At 43.5% G+C, this 15,125-nt stretch overlaps 1 protein-coding gene across 1 annotated transcript; it reads right to left on the bottom strand.

Annotated features, from left to right (window-relative positions):
• On the bottom strand, positions 223–6,050 carry WNT9B (Wnt family member 9B). Its single transcript, XM_021378102.1, has 3 exons — positions 5,855–6,050; positions 1,520–1,785; positions 223–751 (listed from the first exon to the last, which is right to left on the bottom strand). The coding sequence occupies exons 1-3, from the start codon at positions 6,033–6,035 to the stop codon at positions 275–277; spliced, it is 924 nt and encodes a 307-aa protein (XP_021233777.1). The 5' UTR covers positions 6,036–6,050; the 3' UTR covers positions 223–274.

The raw sequence follows: 15,125 nt of genomic DNA on the forward strand, positions 1-15,125 counted from the left end.
ATATTCCTGCAGATGTGGTTACACGCTCAAGAGAGTTTGACTGCCTCAGTGTTCCTACTGTCCCCTTATCACTTTCACTCTCTCCTTCCTGATCTGTTACCCGGCAAAACCTCTGCATTTCACACTCTGTCCCCAGACTGGGGGATCTCAGCACTGAGATAACAGGACATTTTTGGTGCTTGCCTTCTCCCTTGCCCCACCTTAGAGAATCACATCCCACTCTCTATACTGCTTTCTTGTACTACAGGATTTGCCTTAACCCTACAGCACTGATTTACTGCTTGCAGCTGTAGACCACTTCCTCCTGCATGCACTGTTGGCACTCAACATAGCAGCACCACTGCACTTGACAGTGGCAAGAAAAGGTAACGAGGCGGCTCTGGGTGTTGTAGCCTCGTCCACAACACATACTGTCACAATTGGCCTCCCGAGAGCACGTTCTCCCAGCAGTTCCCAGGGAGTATTTGCTGGGACGGCAGAAACTGGGGGAATCCTCCACATACACCAAGTCGGTGGCACGGGGCGAAGCATGGTGCTTGGTGGAATGGCTGTGTCTCTGCGGGCTGGCCAGCTCTGAGTGTCCCACAGCATCATTGGTAGTGCTGAAGACCTTGACAGCATCATCGTAGCGCAGCTTCAGCAGTCGTCCAACCTCGTGGAAAGGCGAAAGCTGCTTCCAACAAGTCCGGACGGCACATGAACCAGAGACACCGTGGCACTTGCAAGTGGTTTTGAGACCATTTTTCACAGCCTGATGAGGAAGAGAAGTGGTGTCATTATCAGCCAAGAGCATGAGCCTTGTTCTGGGTAGAGAGATCACCTCAGGTGCAGACAGGCTGTAAGTACTTTGACATGATCTAAAGCAGTCACAGGCATGGTTGGACTAGATCTTACTGGTCTTTCCAACAGTAATGATTCTATGATTCTACTTTGGATTTATTGGTGTTATTCCTATTTCATACAGGAAAATCCGAAAAAACACAAAGAAATGACTACAGAGTCCACCAAAGAGTGACAGCTCAAATGCTTGAATATTGAGGACTGTCTAATTCTCACTAAGCAGATGTATGCAATAGCAGCAGTAGTCAACCATGAAACTGTACCTCCAGCATTATCAATTCTCATTCATAGTATAATCAAATCAAGATAGTGCTCTAATCAAACAAGCAATTTGTCTCAATAAATGGAAAACATCATTAAGTCAATAGATTGTAATGTAAAGGTCAAAATGCTCAATCTAATGTTCTCCCTAACCCCAAAATGTGACGTAATGAGATCCATAGCAAATCATACAGATATTGCAAATCACCAGTGGGCTCATAAGTGATTTCAAGAGTGCCAACCCTTGCTACTCTCCTACTCCAAATATGCAACTCCTCATGCCAGAGTTTAGGAGATTCTCAGGGTACAAAACACACAAGTAAACCTGTTTGGTTTCTCAATAGGAGCAGTGAATACTCAGCTTCAGTTGATGGGTCGGAAGACCTGCACTGAACCCTAACTTTCTTCTAGATCTCACCTTGATGCCCACATTGGTGTTGTGGATGTCCACCTTGGCCCGCAGATCTTTTCCAATCCTCTTCTGACCCAAGAACTTTTTCAGGAACTTGGTGCTGTATTTGAGGTTGTCCCCACACACACCCCATTGCCAGGCCTTCCGATTCTCCAGGTCTGGGGAATCGTCACAGGTGCAGCGCTCCATGCGCCCTGCGCTGCATGCTCTGGCCAAGGAGTGGGTGAGCGCTGCAGAAGACACTGCGTATAGGAAGGCTGTCTCCTTAAAACCTGCACGAGAGAAGGATTAGGAGAGGGTAGGAGCAAGGAAGGCAAAATAAGGTATTTTGAAAAAGGAAAACTCTATTTGACCACATCCTCACTGCAGATCTGATAGGTGTGAATCAAGGCAGTCACTGAAACCATGTTGTGATTTAAAATTAGAAACTATTCAGTAGAGACTGAAAAAAAGATTTAAAAAATATTTTAAGAAATTGACCCCCTTATTTCAAAATGATTTAATTGGGACTGTGTTGACATAGTAGTAATATTTCATATCGAGAGATCATACATAGTTTGATTGGAAAAGGCTTCATGCTGGAAAAACCTCCTGGGCAAGGACAGATTCTGCAGATTTTTTGACTTCTCTGCAAGGTATATCCTCCTGTGATTGTGGTGGTGCTTTCTGAAGCCATTCCACTTTTTAAACCAGGCAAAATTTTGGTTTAGGAAAAATACATCCATCCATATCATGGAGGGAAACACATATTACACACTGGAAAATTCCAGTTTTCCTTCTACAAAAGAAACAAATCTGTTTCCCTAAAAAAATGAAAGAGAGAACCACAGAGATCCAGTACAGTGTTGCAGTTAGTCCTGCTTTGAGCAGAGTTTGGAAGGGACATATGGAATCCATCCAGTCCAGCCTCAAATCCTCCGCGATTCTATTCATCAAGCAGGAGAGTTGAACTCAATGATCTCCAGAGGTCCCTTCCAACTGCTATGATTCTATGATTCTATTCCCTCAACGAGTTCTCATCCAGATCTAATAACAGATCTGACCACTGACTGCTGAGATCCAGGTGAAGCCACCACAAATGTGATCACAGAAGAGGACAAAGAGGCTCATCAGCAAGAAGGAGGAAAAAATACTAATTGCACAGAGGCTGTGTCTGCAAGTTCAAGGCAAAATTCATATGCGATTGTTGGAGTTCCAGAATTTTACGTAAGTTTCTACCAAGAGTCTAGATATGGATGAGATAGACAAGAAAACGTTGAGGAAGTCAGTGAGGCCAATCAATAATCTTCCTGCCTCTCCATTTTAGTTGTTCGGGGCTAGTACCTACCAGCTAGACTCTCTGGTTGAGAGTGCTCTATAAATGTCAGAGGGCACTGGAAGAATAATAAAAGTGTTTCCAAATCCGTTTAAAGTTTTGGAAAAACATATGGGACACAGTTAATGCAGGTTATGAACAGCAACATGATGCCCACACATTTGAGATCCTAAATTTAACAAAAAATTTCAGTGGGAGATCCCCACATGCTTACCAGATCCCCAAATCCTTACCAGATTCCCTGTATCCTTTCTGACTACTGATACCAGCAGAGTGGAGTGCATTTCAGAAACGCTTTCCCATACCATATAAAGCTGGTGGTACCACTCAGCCCCACACACTCTGCTAAATCTGACTTTGTGGAACACCACACTGCTTCTGCTATTTCTGACTGGTGATAGTTTGGTTCCTTCTGTGGCATTCCACGTAACTGCTGGCCAGATATCAACCCACTTGAAATCAGAGATCATTGCTTGTGGTCAGACCACTGCAGACAGCAAGATAACGAGCATACTTCCAAATCATGTCCTTCCTCTCCTCCCTCCTATCTCTTTTTATGGCAGAAGCTCAGTGTCTCCAAACTGTCAAACTCTTGCCTGAAAAGTGTACAATGATTCCCTCTAGACAGTCATCCTCTGATTTCTCTTGAATTATTCCTCTACTTCATCAGACTATAACTACAGAACAACCTTTACTGCGATGGTAAGACACTGTTATGTGGCATGATGCACTCTAGGCCACAATGAAAACTATAATAGGAGGAGTTGAGCTGTATGGTGGTTCTGCCAAAGGAAAAATGATCGAGGTCAAAGATTTTTCAGTGTTACAGTAAAGACAGTGTGAGCATAACTAGTGATAGGATGAGAGGTAAGGGCCAGGGGTGGTTGAGGTTGGATATTAGGAAACATGTCTGCTCAGAAAGAGTGGTGATGCATCAGAACAGGCTGCCCAGGGAGGTGCGGGGATCACTGCCCCTTGGAGGCATTCAAAGAAAGGGTAGATGTGGTACTTAGAGACACGGTTTAGAGGGCAGCATTGGTGGTAGGCGGACAGTTGGTCTGGATGACCTTAGAAGTCTTTTCCAACCTTAATGATTCCAAGATTCTATGATTCATTTCAGAACAAGTGGAAGAGACGTCTCCCTGCCCAACAAACACAAACTGTAGAGCAGAGAGATGTAAAATAGTAAAAAGATTCAGAAAGGAAGGTCTTCTCAAGTTCTCCAGTCCAGCCTCTTGCCTAAAGCAGGGTAACTTCAATGCCAGGTCAAGTTATCAGGGTTCTGAGTTCTGAAAATCTCCAAGAATGGAAGTTGTAAAACTTTTCCGTGCTGCACCATTTCCAACTTCCCCATAACATCACTGAAACCACTGCTGGAAAATCAATTACTCTGGTCAACATGAAGCAAAAAAATTAATTGATAGAAGGAGGATTGTCAGTGTAAACCAACAAGTGAAGCAAAAGGTGAAAATAAAGCTGGCAGTGTAAAAAAAAAAAAAAACCCAGAAAATCTTCATTATATATACATTTTTTTGTTGTTACTAAAAATACGAAAGTACAGAAAATAAGAAGTGAAAGGAAAACTGTCTATTGTCTGAGTGATGATTTCCAAACAGCAACACAACAGCATTCTGAATTTGTGAGAAACAGATCAAAAATGGCAGCTGAAAGTGTTCATCTTTATGAAAGAAATTAACCTATTTGCAAGTTAAAGGAAAAATGAGAGCTAATAACTGCTTTCATCCAACTGTCCTCTTACACAGAGGATATACATAGCATACTTTGCTGTATTAAATCATCATTTGATCCTTAAGACGGTGTAATAAAAGTATTCAAATGCTTATCCCCATCTGCCAAAACAGGTTTTAAATTACAGGTGATATTTTATTTTGTCAACCTGGAGTCTGTGGAAATGTCGGGGCATGCCACCAACAGATAATTAAATGCTTCCCAGCTATCTGAAGATGAGGATTATTCAATTGTCATTTTCAAGTTCTTTGAGGCTGATGAAGGCAGAAATGTCAGAAAGTCACTCAAAATGATTGTGGACATTCATGGGCTAAAAAATTTATTGTAGAGCCTCGCAACAAAGTAAATCTGATCTTGTTTGTGCTGAAGCTTAGTAAAATATTAATTTATATTTAATTTAATAACATTTGATAATGTTATAATGGTTCAATTGCAATGCCAATTAAAATTTTAATTTCATCCAGGTTAATACTAGCTTTTTTAGCTTCACTCTTACCTCAAAGACAGCCCTTAGAGGACATTCCTCTAAAGCCTTTGTGAAACAGAAGCCAATGACCCTTCTGTCCACTACAGCTGAAAAGTTGTGGAAACTCCAAATATGTGAGAAAATGTCTTAGGGGATATTTGTAAATATGCAGTGAAATGCATTGAAGCTGATAAATGGCTTTTTAAATGGTTAATTAGGATTAAATTCTGTATCAGAGAACAGCTGAGCTTTACATGTGTAAAGATACAAAGAGCTGAAATAGAGACTTGTCTTAAAATGTCACTGATCTTCTAGGCTTCATCCTTGATTGCTGGTCAAGAAGGATGGGCAGCGTAGGAAACTCTTGGCCAAAAATCCACAAGCCAACAGTGTGAACTTCCTTCCACTTTTCAAACCATGACAAACTACACAGGAAAGATAAGCATAAGACACTGGAGGAAGGGAGGCCAAACTGCACTCCTATTCCCAGCTCCCATACCAAAGAAAAGCAGATAATCTTAGAGGGCAACATTGGTCATAGGTGGACAGCTGGACTGGATGATCTTAGAGATCTTTTCAAATCTTAATGATTCTAAGAGTGAGCATGGTGGGGATGGGATGATGGTTGGACTTGGTGATCTTAGAGGTCTTAAAAACAACCTTAACAATTCTATGATTCCATGATTCCATGATTCCATGATCTCTGCACTCTCTGATGACTGCCCCACGTCCTTTGTTGACAGCGAGATGTATATTCCAGGTGATCCAACACCAAGTGAGAATGATACTGCAAACAAAGACTACCTTGTACCTCGCTTCAGCAGACTGGTCCGTCCCTCCAGGCTGCAGTTCCAGCGTTCACTGCGAAACTGGAACTGGCACTCCATGATCCCAAGGCGGATGGCATCACGCAACGTCTCCGCCAAGCCAGGCTCCCTCCGACACAGCCTCTTCTGCTTGCGAGACAGCTTCAGCAAGTCACACTGCTTCATGTGAGCCTTCCCCTGTGCAGAGTTTGTCGAGGTTCCCAGGGAGGGGAAGTGGGTCAGGGCTTCTTTCCCAGTCAGGCTGAAAGAAAGCAGGAAAAGTAATGAGTCACGGAAGAGAAACACCTTTCCAGAGCAAGCACAGCTTTTATCAGAAAGGAATGAGGGGCCAACTGAAATGTATTACACTTGGCTGATAAGTAGATTTATTAAACAGTAAATTGGGGTTCCACTCTGTATCAGAGAAAAGCAGAGATTTACATCTGAAAATATCCAAAGAGCTAGAAAAAATAGTCGTGCTTCAAAATGTACCCTGAAAGCACTAACTCTTACAAGCACTCTATGTGCTTACAGAATCATAGTATCATAGAATGGTAGAATCACAGAACCATACAACCATAGAATCATAATCATAGAATCACCAAATCGATGAATCATAGAATCATAGAATCACCAAACCATTGAATCATAGAACCACAGAACCGCAGAACCATAGAATTATGGAATCAAAGAATGATAGAACCATAGAACACCAAATCATCGAATCATAGAACCATAGAAGAATAGAACTGTAGAATCACAGAATAATAGAATAGCTTGGATTGGAATAGACATTATAGATCATCTAGTTCCAACAATGCAATATATATTACATATGATTTAGCTGAAATATGTCACTGATTTTGAAAAAAAAATGTTTCACTTTTCATAGCAAAATGGTATTTTTATTTGAAAATTCATCTTCCTTCGCATCTTTAGGATGTTTGAAAACATTATTATTTTACTTTGATGCAAGATTTTAAGACTGCAAACAAACTGGGAAGAGTCATGCATTTGCACAAGATTAATCTGGCGTGCCACCCCTGATTGCCAGAGAACATTATCTGCCACACTCCGGTTCACAAGCAAAGAATTTTAACTGATGGAGAAGACCCAACTGAAGACCTTCATAGGTCCACAATGAACATTTCTAACACTCCGGTCTCAACTGTTAAAGCAAGACCTTGTGGGTGTTATAACCTTCACTACAGAGGATGTAAATCAAGTATCACAGCTTCTATTTCAGTTCTCCACATACTCTGTAGGCATCTCCCTCTCAGCATATTGTCTACATCTTCCTGTTGTCAATCCAGTCTACCCAGGCATGGTGTACAAAGGACAGTTGTGATGCTGAACCTATTGCTCAATTTTATTTTCAAAGTTTTATAATAGACATGAGATCTACACCAAACCGGAGGGAACTGCACCAGGCAAGTTTGTAGAAACTATATAGCAGTGTCCTGATGTGAATACCTTGACATCTGTCAAGTGATAAAAGTTGAAACCAGATTCTGAGGCTATATGAACCTTTGGTCTGACAAAGGACAGCTGTTCCTACAGTCATGGACAGAGATTATCTCAAAGATATCCTATGACCTGCCAGTGAGATTTGGAAGAAGTTGATACTGCCATTCTCCAGATCCTGAAGGAAGTTAAATGTTAGTATTTGTGAAAAACTCAAAAGGGAATAATGATAAGCGCCAAAAAACAACCTTTCAAGAAGTTGATTTTATTTTCAAAGGAATCTCAATGGTGCACATCAGCTGCACCATGGGACCACTGTACTGGTTTTGACTCAGACAGAGTCAGTGTTTTTCACAGTAGCTCATATGGTGATATGGTGATTTGTGATGAAATTGATAATACACCAATGTTTTAGTTATTGCCGACCCATGCTTGCATAGAATCAAGGTATTTTCTGTTTCTCACTACAGAGACAGAACTTCATTCCAAAGGACCAGTGCACACATGCAACTTTCAAAACTAATGTCATGTAACTTTCAGTTTAGGGAAGCAGGTAGAGAAACTTTCATTTTAGGGGTTTCCCAAGGTCACACAGTTGACATTGCGGTTGGGAAAACTGCATGTCATTTTTAGGTGATTTAGAGTTTATTATCTATAGATCATATACCAAAAAAATAAAATCTTTGAATTAATGCACACCTGTTAGCAATCTGGAAAAACAATAAGGATCTCAAACTTTTATTTCTCCCTACTTTTCTGTCTAAGCACTTTGCTAAATTCATCGTTTTCCTTTAATCTCCTTCCAGCCACATTCCAGCTGCTTAAGAGACTTTTAATGAGAGCCTGTTTCTGTGCAATGCCTAATGTCCCCTGGATCTGAAAGGTCTTAAAAACCTTAAAAATATGCCTTTTCTCCCTCTCCCAAGAAAGGAGAGAAATCAAAGGGAGCCACAACTGTACTCTATATCTGATTTCACCAGCCTTTCATGTTGTACAGAAACACACACACCCCATAGATGGCTGCAACAAGCATTCAGGCAAGGCAAAGAGAATACTGAATGATGATAGACCAAATCAAGGCCACTGAGGTGTACAGTGGGTCCTCAGCTCTCCTCTCTTCCTGGCAGCTCAGTGGAATAGAGTTTTAAACCTTTCAGAAGCAACACAAGCTCCATGTAGCTCTTGATTTTGGGGCAGTGTTGTCCCTTCTACTGACTGCCCAACCCAAACCAGCAGCCACATCCATCACTGCACAAAAGATCCAATTTTCAGTCTGACTCTGGGATGGCCACACCCCACATGAGGCACTCAGCACTGAGCAGGATGACTTTTTAGAAAATTTGGTGCCCTGAGATAGCACCTAAAGAGAATCTAAGAAATTAAGTTAATCAGAAAGCATCCACGAAAAGCCCTAACATCTATGCAGGTTGCTCTGAAAGCAATGTTTCCTACTTATTTCCGTGTAAACTCCAACACATACAAAGTGCATAATAACACTATTTGGTAAAGCAAATTCTCAGCTGCAAAGCACTATTTTTTCAATGAATGGTGCAATTTTTTTCAATGAATGGTTCATTTTTTTCCTCATGGAGGAATTCAGTTCCACATCTTTGCTTCATACACACTTCCATGTCAGACACCATTTGTTCAGACTGCCCCTCTGCTGTCATCTGTCACATGGCAACAAAATGTAATGAAATGTTAGTGGGAAGGCTCAACCTTTACTGCTGTACCACCAACATCCACCTCCGACCTTGTGGGCCAACATCATAAAAATAGGAGGCACTACTTTCGGAGCAGCCCTTGTACACTGCATTTGCAGTCCCGCACTCTCTCTGCAGTGTCAGTCACTGAGGGCTGAGTTAAGAGGAGCTGCAAAACAAGACAACACATAATGTGAGATTCCAGGCAGCCTGGCGCCTCCGTACCTACCACAGGTATTTCAGGTTGAGTTATAAAGAACTACTCCAGCAGATCTGGCTGCCCACAGAGCACGAGCCACACTGGCCAATGAGCAAGACATGCTTCAGCCCGCTCCTCATGTATCTCCTTCCCCAGGCGAAGGCTTTAATCACATTTGTTGCTCTGCCAACCCAGCAATGTCCAACCTGAGCTCGGTCCCTTCTGAATCCTGCCCTTCATTCTAGGAAGAGCACAATTGCTGCCCAGTAGGTCAAATTTCCCTGGAGCCTTTGGCTATTTTTGCTGGATTGCTCTATTCTTCCTGCCTTACTTTTGTCCCGATAGAGCAAAATTTGGTATTTTCTTCACTGCTACCAACTTACAATACTTCACTCTTGCCAAAAGGACTCAGGTCCTGTCTCTGTGGATAGCCACCCAAACACCTCCTTCATTTTGCATTACATCTTTATAAGGTTTCCTCAATTCATGTTAGGAAGGCAAGGATTCGGCTCATGTCCCTATGTCTCTAATACTCAGCAAGGTTAACCCTAACCCTGAAGGGGTCTAAGGGTCCCTCCAATTCAGTACTAGTTTGGATGCGAGATATTCCTTTCCTAGGCTGAGTCACACAGATCCTCACACCAGGACTTCCAAGATGTTCAAGTTGCCCCCTTAGCTATTGACTTTGTATTTGAAAGCACCCATGTATCTCGTAATTAGCCATCATCAGACACTCACTGAGTTCATGGATTTGACTTTCTTGTCTTCCTTTTTTGAACTTTAAAATAAAATGAAAAGGTGAAAACATGCCAGACATACTTGTACCAAAACACTCAAAAAAAAAAAATTAATTAAAAAGTGAAACTCCAGCCTCAGATCCTGAGATATGCACTGTCGAAAGGCAGCACACACAGCTTTCTTATGACCAAAAAGCAGCTCACACCTAGCAGACCATTGTCATAGAGTGAAGAATCACTCAGATTGCTCTAAGAAATAAGTCCAAATGGAGAAATAGGAGCTGCTTTGTGTTGGTTATCTGAAAGGGAAACACCAATATGTTCTCTTCCAAAGGGTACGATCTTGTGGACGTGCCCCTGTAACTGGAAAGCCAAACCCAACCCAACTCCTTTTTGGAGTATCCAAGAAAGACAGAGTCTTCTGCTCCCAACAGGCTTTCAGATATGATATAAGCCAAATAATATAATTAATAAATTTTAAACCAGATGTTCTAAGGAAGCTTTGAATTGGAAATGAAATGGCAACCGTGGTTGCAGGTAACCAGTGCCATGTCAGTAGACGCATGCGGATTTAGGTAGATGCATTTTTGGAGGACCGGGAGAGGGATCAAGTACCTCCACATGTGTAAGTCATCAAAGCACCTAGGGGTACGGCACCCAAGTGAACCCCTTCAGTTTTCTGGGATTAAGTTTCTCTCTGTGCCCAGGGACATTCTTCGGCACCAGCCCATGCCACCCTGGAGCCCCGCAACGTCAGCACATCGCTCACACTGGCCCCACAGTTCTCCCTGCCATCCTCTTCTCCCACCTTATTCCCCCCAGCAAAGCAGTTTGAAGAGGCATTATATCCAGTAACGATCCAGAGCTAATTTTAAGACCGGAGCAGAAACAGAGTAGAGTTTAAGAAAGTCTGTTCTCGTCCCAATTGCACCCAGCTAACAGCATCTTCCACCCAGTTTCTGTCCAGCTGATTCTCCCCCATCCCCTTCTGCGGGGGCACCGAGCCCCTCTCTCCCACCTCTCCCCAGGAAGACCCCGCAGTGCCGGACCCGCAGGTGCACTCCCCGCGCATCTTCCGCGCATCCCCGCAGCGCTCCCTCCCCTCGATCCCCGCAGCGCTGACCCGAAGTAGGCGGCGGCGGGTGGCGGTGGCAGCAGCAGTAGGAGAAGGAGAAGGAGGAGGAGGAGGAAGAGGCGGCAGACGGCAGCTCGCATGGTGCCGGGAGCAGCTCGATGCGCGGCCGCCTGGCGCCGCGGCTCTTTAAGCGGGAGGCGGGGCGGCCCCCTCATGCGTCCCGTCCCGTCCCGTCCCGTCTCGTCCCGTCCCGTCCCGTCCCACAGCCCCCGGGCACAGTGTGTAGGATGGCGCCGGGCACCCCCAGCATTCCACGGGGACACGTCGACCCCTGCGTGATCCGTGGGGCAGAGAGTCCTCTGGTATCTGGGTCCCACTGAGGGCCGCTGAGCCCAAGAAAAATCACAGAGTCATAGAATCACAGAATGATTGGATTGGAAGCTACCTTACAGATCACAGAACCATGGAATCAAAGCACGGTTGGGATGGAAGGGACCTTACAGATCATAGAACCATGGAATCACAGCACAGTTGAGCTGGAGGGGTAAAGATCACCAAGCTCCAACCCCCAGCTCTGGGCAGGGTTGCCACCCACCAGCTCAGGCTGCTGCATCCAACTTGGCCTTGAACATCTCCAGGGATGAGGCATCCACAGCTTTCCTTGGGCTCCATGGGCCTCTACACCTGGTGCCCACGGGCCTCAAGGAGCGTGGCAGGGTGTGGGTTGTCTCCATACTGGGCTTGAGGATGCGTGGCAGTGCCACACATAATAATGGTGGATGCAGAAGGACCATCCTGCTTCCAAGCCTTACTGTTGACTTTGCAAACTGATGTGTCAAGGAAAAGACAGAGAGGAAACAACTGTGCCCAGACACCCAGTCTTCACCCAACATCCTGCACCCATTTGGTCTCACTGCCAACAGCACCAAGTGTCCATGAACATGGATTCCAACATTGATTCGTGGAGCATACTACCATAAGCATGTCTAACCAAACATGCATTGCACAGACTTTCTGGAGAAATGCTGGTGCAAAGGATCCTTTACAGGTCTCAAACCAAGCTCCTGCCCCAAACCAGGTTATTATCAAATTTAGATAAGGATGGGTATAACTTCGTCCAGAAAATTTCCAAACATGGAGATTTTCAAACTACTCTGGGCACTTGCTTAGGCTACATGATCCTCCTGGGGAAGGACTGTTTAATGCCCATCCTGATCCTCCCAGTCATAGAGTCATAGAATCATAGAATCATTAAGGTTGAAAAAAACCAAGTCCAATCCATACCCACCATGCCCACTAACCGTGTGCCTCAGCTCCACATCTCCACGGTTCTTGAATACCTCCAGGGATGGTGACTACCAAGTGCAATTACACACTCATGGAAGAACGCAGCAACAAATTTCCAGAACCCAACAGACAACACTGGGACCTATGTTAGCAAGGTGCAACCCATGTTTCAGGTACCATGAAAGCAGTATGAACAACCCAACTGTCTTCACCTCATACAAAGCTCCCAACACCTTCTCCTCTGTATTCCTAGGGCACCAGTGACTTGCCTTCGAGCCTACTCTGCTGCAGTCTTAATCTTGTTGCCCAAGTATTCAAGGAGAATCAATTCAATTTTGTCTACCCTTCTAAGAAGCTTTTCTCCAATTCTGCTTTTGGCAGGGCTCCTAAGTGCAACGCAGAGACTCATTGATTTGTTTAATTCTGTTTAGGGGTCTCTGTAAGAGAGTGTTGTCTAATGTTATTTTTCACCAAATTGTATTTTCTGATGCTATTTTTTGCCAAATTGTATTACATCGTATAAGAATCACTGGGGTAAAAGGTGGGTATTTTTGATAGTTCTTTCGTTTCGTGACTCACTTCTTGCAATGAAATACTTGGGCATCAAGGAAGCATGGATATTAATATTTGCTGAGAGCACATCGAAGAATGCAGTTTGGCACTTTTCAGACAAAATCTTCAGTCATTGTGCAGAGATATCCCCAGCCACACACCACCAGACCACGGTCAGGAAGAAGGCAGACCTCTGTCTCAAAATCTGACACTGGAAATACGCGGAGAATACCAGTGGTCACCAGTGTCATGATCAACACTTGATGTCTCTGGCAAAGAAGGCTTCAATGCAGCCTCTGGTAGTCTGCAGTCCTCCTGAACTGGGAGTTGCTCTCCAGACTTGGATGCTTTCATGCACAAGAATCCCAGTTCTTGGAATCCAGTACTGTTCTGTCCAAGACCTTTGGACAGCTCCCCAGGCATGTTTCAAAGCCTTGTCTAGGGACAAAAGAGTCATAAACACCTAAAGGACTGAGCAACCCTACAGGAAGCTGCAGAGGAAGAATGAAAAGAACTGGAGAGGATTTGGATGGGAAATAGTGACAGTGGAGAGGACACAAACGTATCTCTAGTCCCTCCTGAAAAGAGTCTCTGATAAGAGGAACAAGTCTTCCCATACAGTTTGGAGACCACAACCGTAACCAGATTTTCACATTTTAGACAGTACATGCTTGTATTGGGAGAATTGTGGTAGGTAGGCAGAAGATATTTTGCCTTCTGGTTGGTGTGAATGGTGTAATTTCAAATGGTATATATCCACCAGGGGAGGAGATGGGGACCATAGAGCGGGGGGGGGGGAGAAGCCTTATAGTTGTGTTATGTTGGAGTTGTGGCCGTAAAATCACAGGATTGGGTTTGTCATTGAAGAGAGCTGGATTTGAAGGAGAATAAAGTGAGAAGTAAGTTTCCTGAAGCAGAGAAAGTGTTGTTAGGAGGGACTGGGTAGACTTGGAGGAGGAGAACTTGGTGGTGGATTTGATCTGCACGGTTATGAAAGCAGATTCAAAGCAAGATGGCCTTATTTCTTCTAAAACAAATAGTTTTAGTCAACTCAGACAACTGCTCATTGCTCTGTTCACTGTTCTATACATATTCTGAGCAAGTTTCTACATTAATACTTATTTAATACCCACAATTCACATAGCTTTTTCATCCATGGATTTTCAAGGAGTTTTTAATTGAATTTCAGTTGCCAGTTGACTTTAATGGATGCACAAGATAGTGGTACATGTTATAAGACTTTGGAGAAATGGTATTTCAAGGGATACATGAGAACAAAAAAAATTCTCAGTCAGTATCTTTTAGTGCTGGAATTTGGTTTCATAGGAATTTCTCATTTTCAGACATTAACCACATGTACTGGCAAAGCCAATGTTCACACTTTCCCATCCAGGAGCTTTGCAAAACCCACCCTAATCTTCATCTGAGTTGTAACTGAGTCCATCAAACCTTGGCATGATCAAGAGGTCTTCCAGCTGAAGGGTCCTGGCCCTCCTTTAGTAATGCCATTAATCTTTAGTAATGCCTTTGATTGTCTACATTTTTTCCCACATGCTCTGATTTGCCTGGGTCTCTGCTGTTAATGGGGAGAGCAGAACAGTATGTATTTCAGATATGCTTCATGTCTTGGTCTCCAGCAGTAATTCTTGGTGTTCTGTCCACCATGATGGCCATCATGAGTGACTAAACCATCAGTCCATTACCAATAATCTTCTAGGGCCCTGACTGCTTCTATATTTCTTGACTAAGCATTGCTCTATACCTTTACTACCACTCAGCTGATCATTTATCTGGATGCATCTGGATGCTTATGCTCTTCCTTAGCTTGTGCAAGCAAGAATGGCAAGAAACAGTAACATTTGCCTGTAGGCTGTCTGATTTCATGGTGCTTTAAGTCCAGTTCCAGGCACACGTCACCTCCTACTTCCATCTCAAATAGTGGTGTGATAGAACGAAGAAAGACTGGGAGAATTACAGCAAGGCTGATCAAAGACAGATAAGGATATCTATAGAAGAAACTACTGAGTAGGCTGGGATTCTTCAGTTTGGGAAAGAGACAACTGATGGGGATAGCATAGAGGTTTTCCTGTGGCTGAGAAAGGGTGGGCAATAGCTGACAACTACCTGGATATCAAATTAAGTTAGTTGTTGGCATAAGAAAAAAAGGAAAGGAAAAGGAAAAGGAAAAGGAAAAGGAAAAGGAAAAGGAAAAGGAAAAGGAAAAGGAAAAGGAAAAGGAAAAGGAAAAGGAAAAGGAAA

This window comes from Numida meleagris, chromosome 26, assembly GCF_002078875.1.
Source record: "Numida meleagris isolate 19003 breed g44 Domestic line chromosome 26, NumMel1.0, whole genome shotgun sequence".
Taxonomy (NCBI): Eukaryota; Metazoa; Chordata; class Aves; order Galliformes; family Numididae; genus Numida; species Numida meleagris.

Coding starts and splice junctions, on each gene's coding strand:
- WNT9B (XM_021378102.1), bottom strand. CDS start 6,035: ATGAAGCAGTGTGACTTGCTGAAGCTGTCTCGCAAGCAGAAGAGGCTG. Junction 1,786..5,854: donor GACCAGTCTGCTGAAGCGAG/GTACAAGGTAGT, acceptor TCTCTCGTGCAG/GTTTTAAGGAGACAGCCTTC. Junction 752..1,519: donor ACACCAATGTGGGCATCAAG/GTGAGATCTAGA, acceptor CTTCCTCATCAG/GCTGTGAAAAATGGTCTCAA.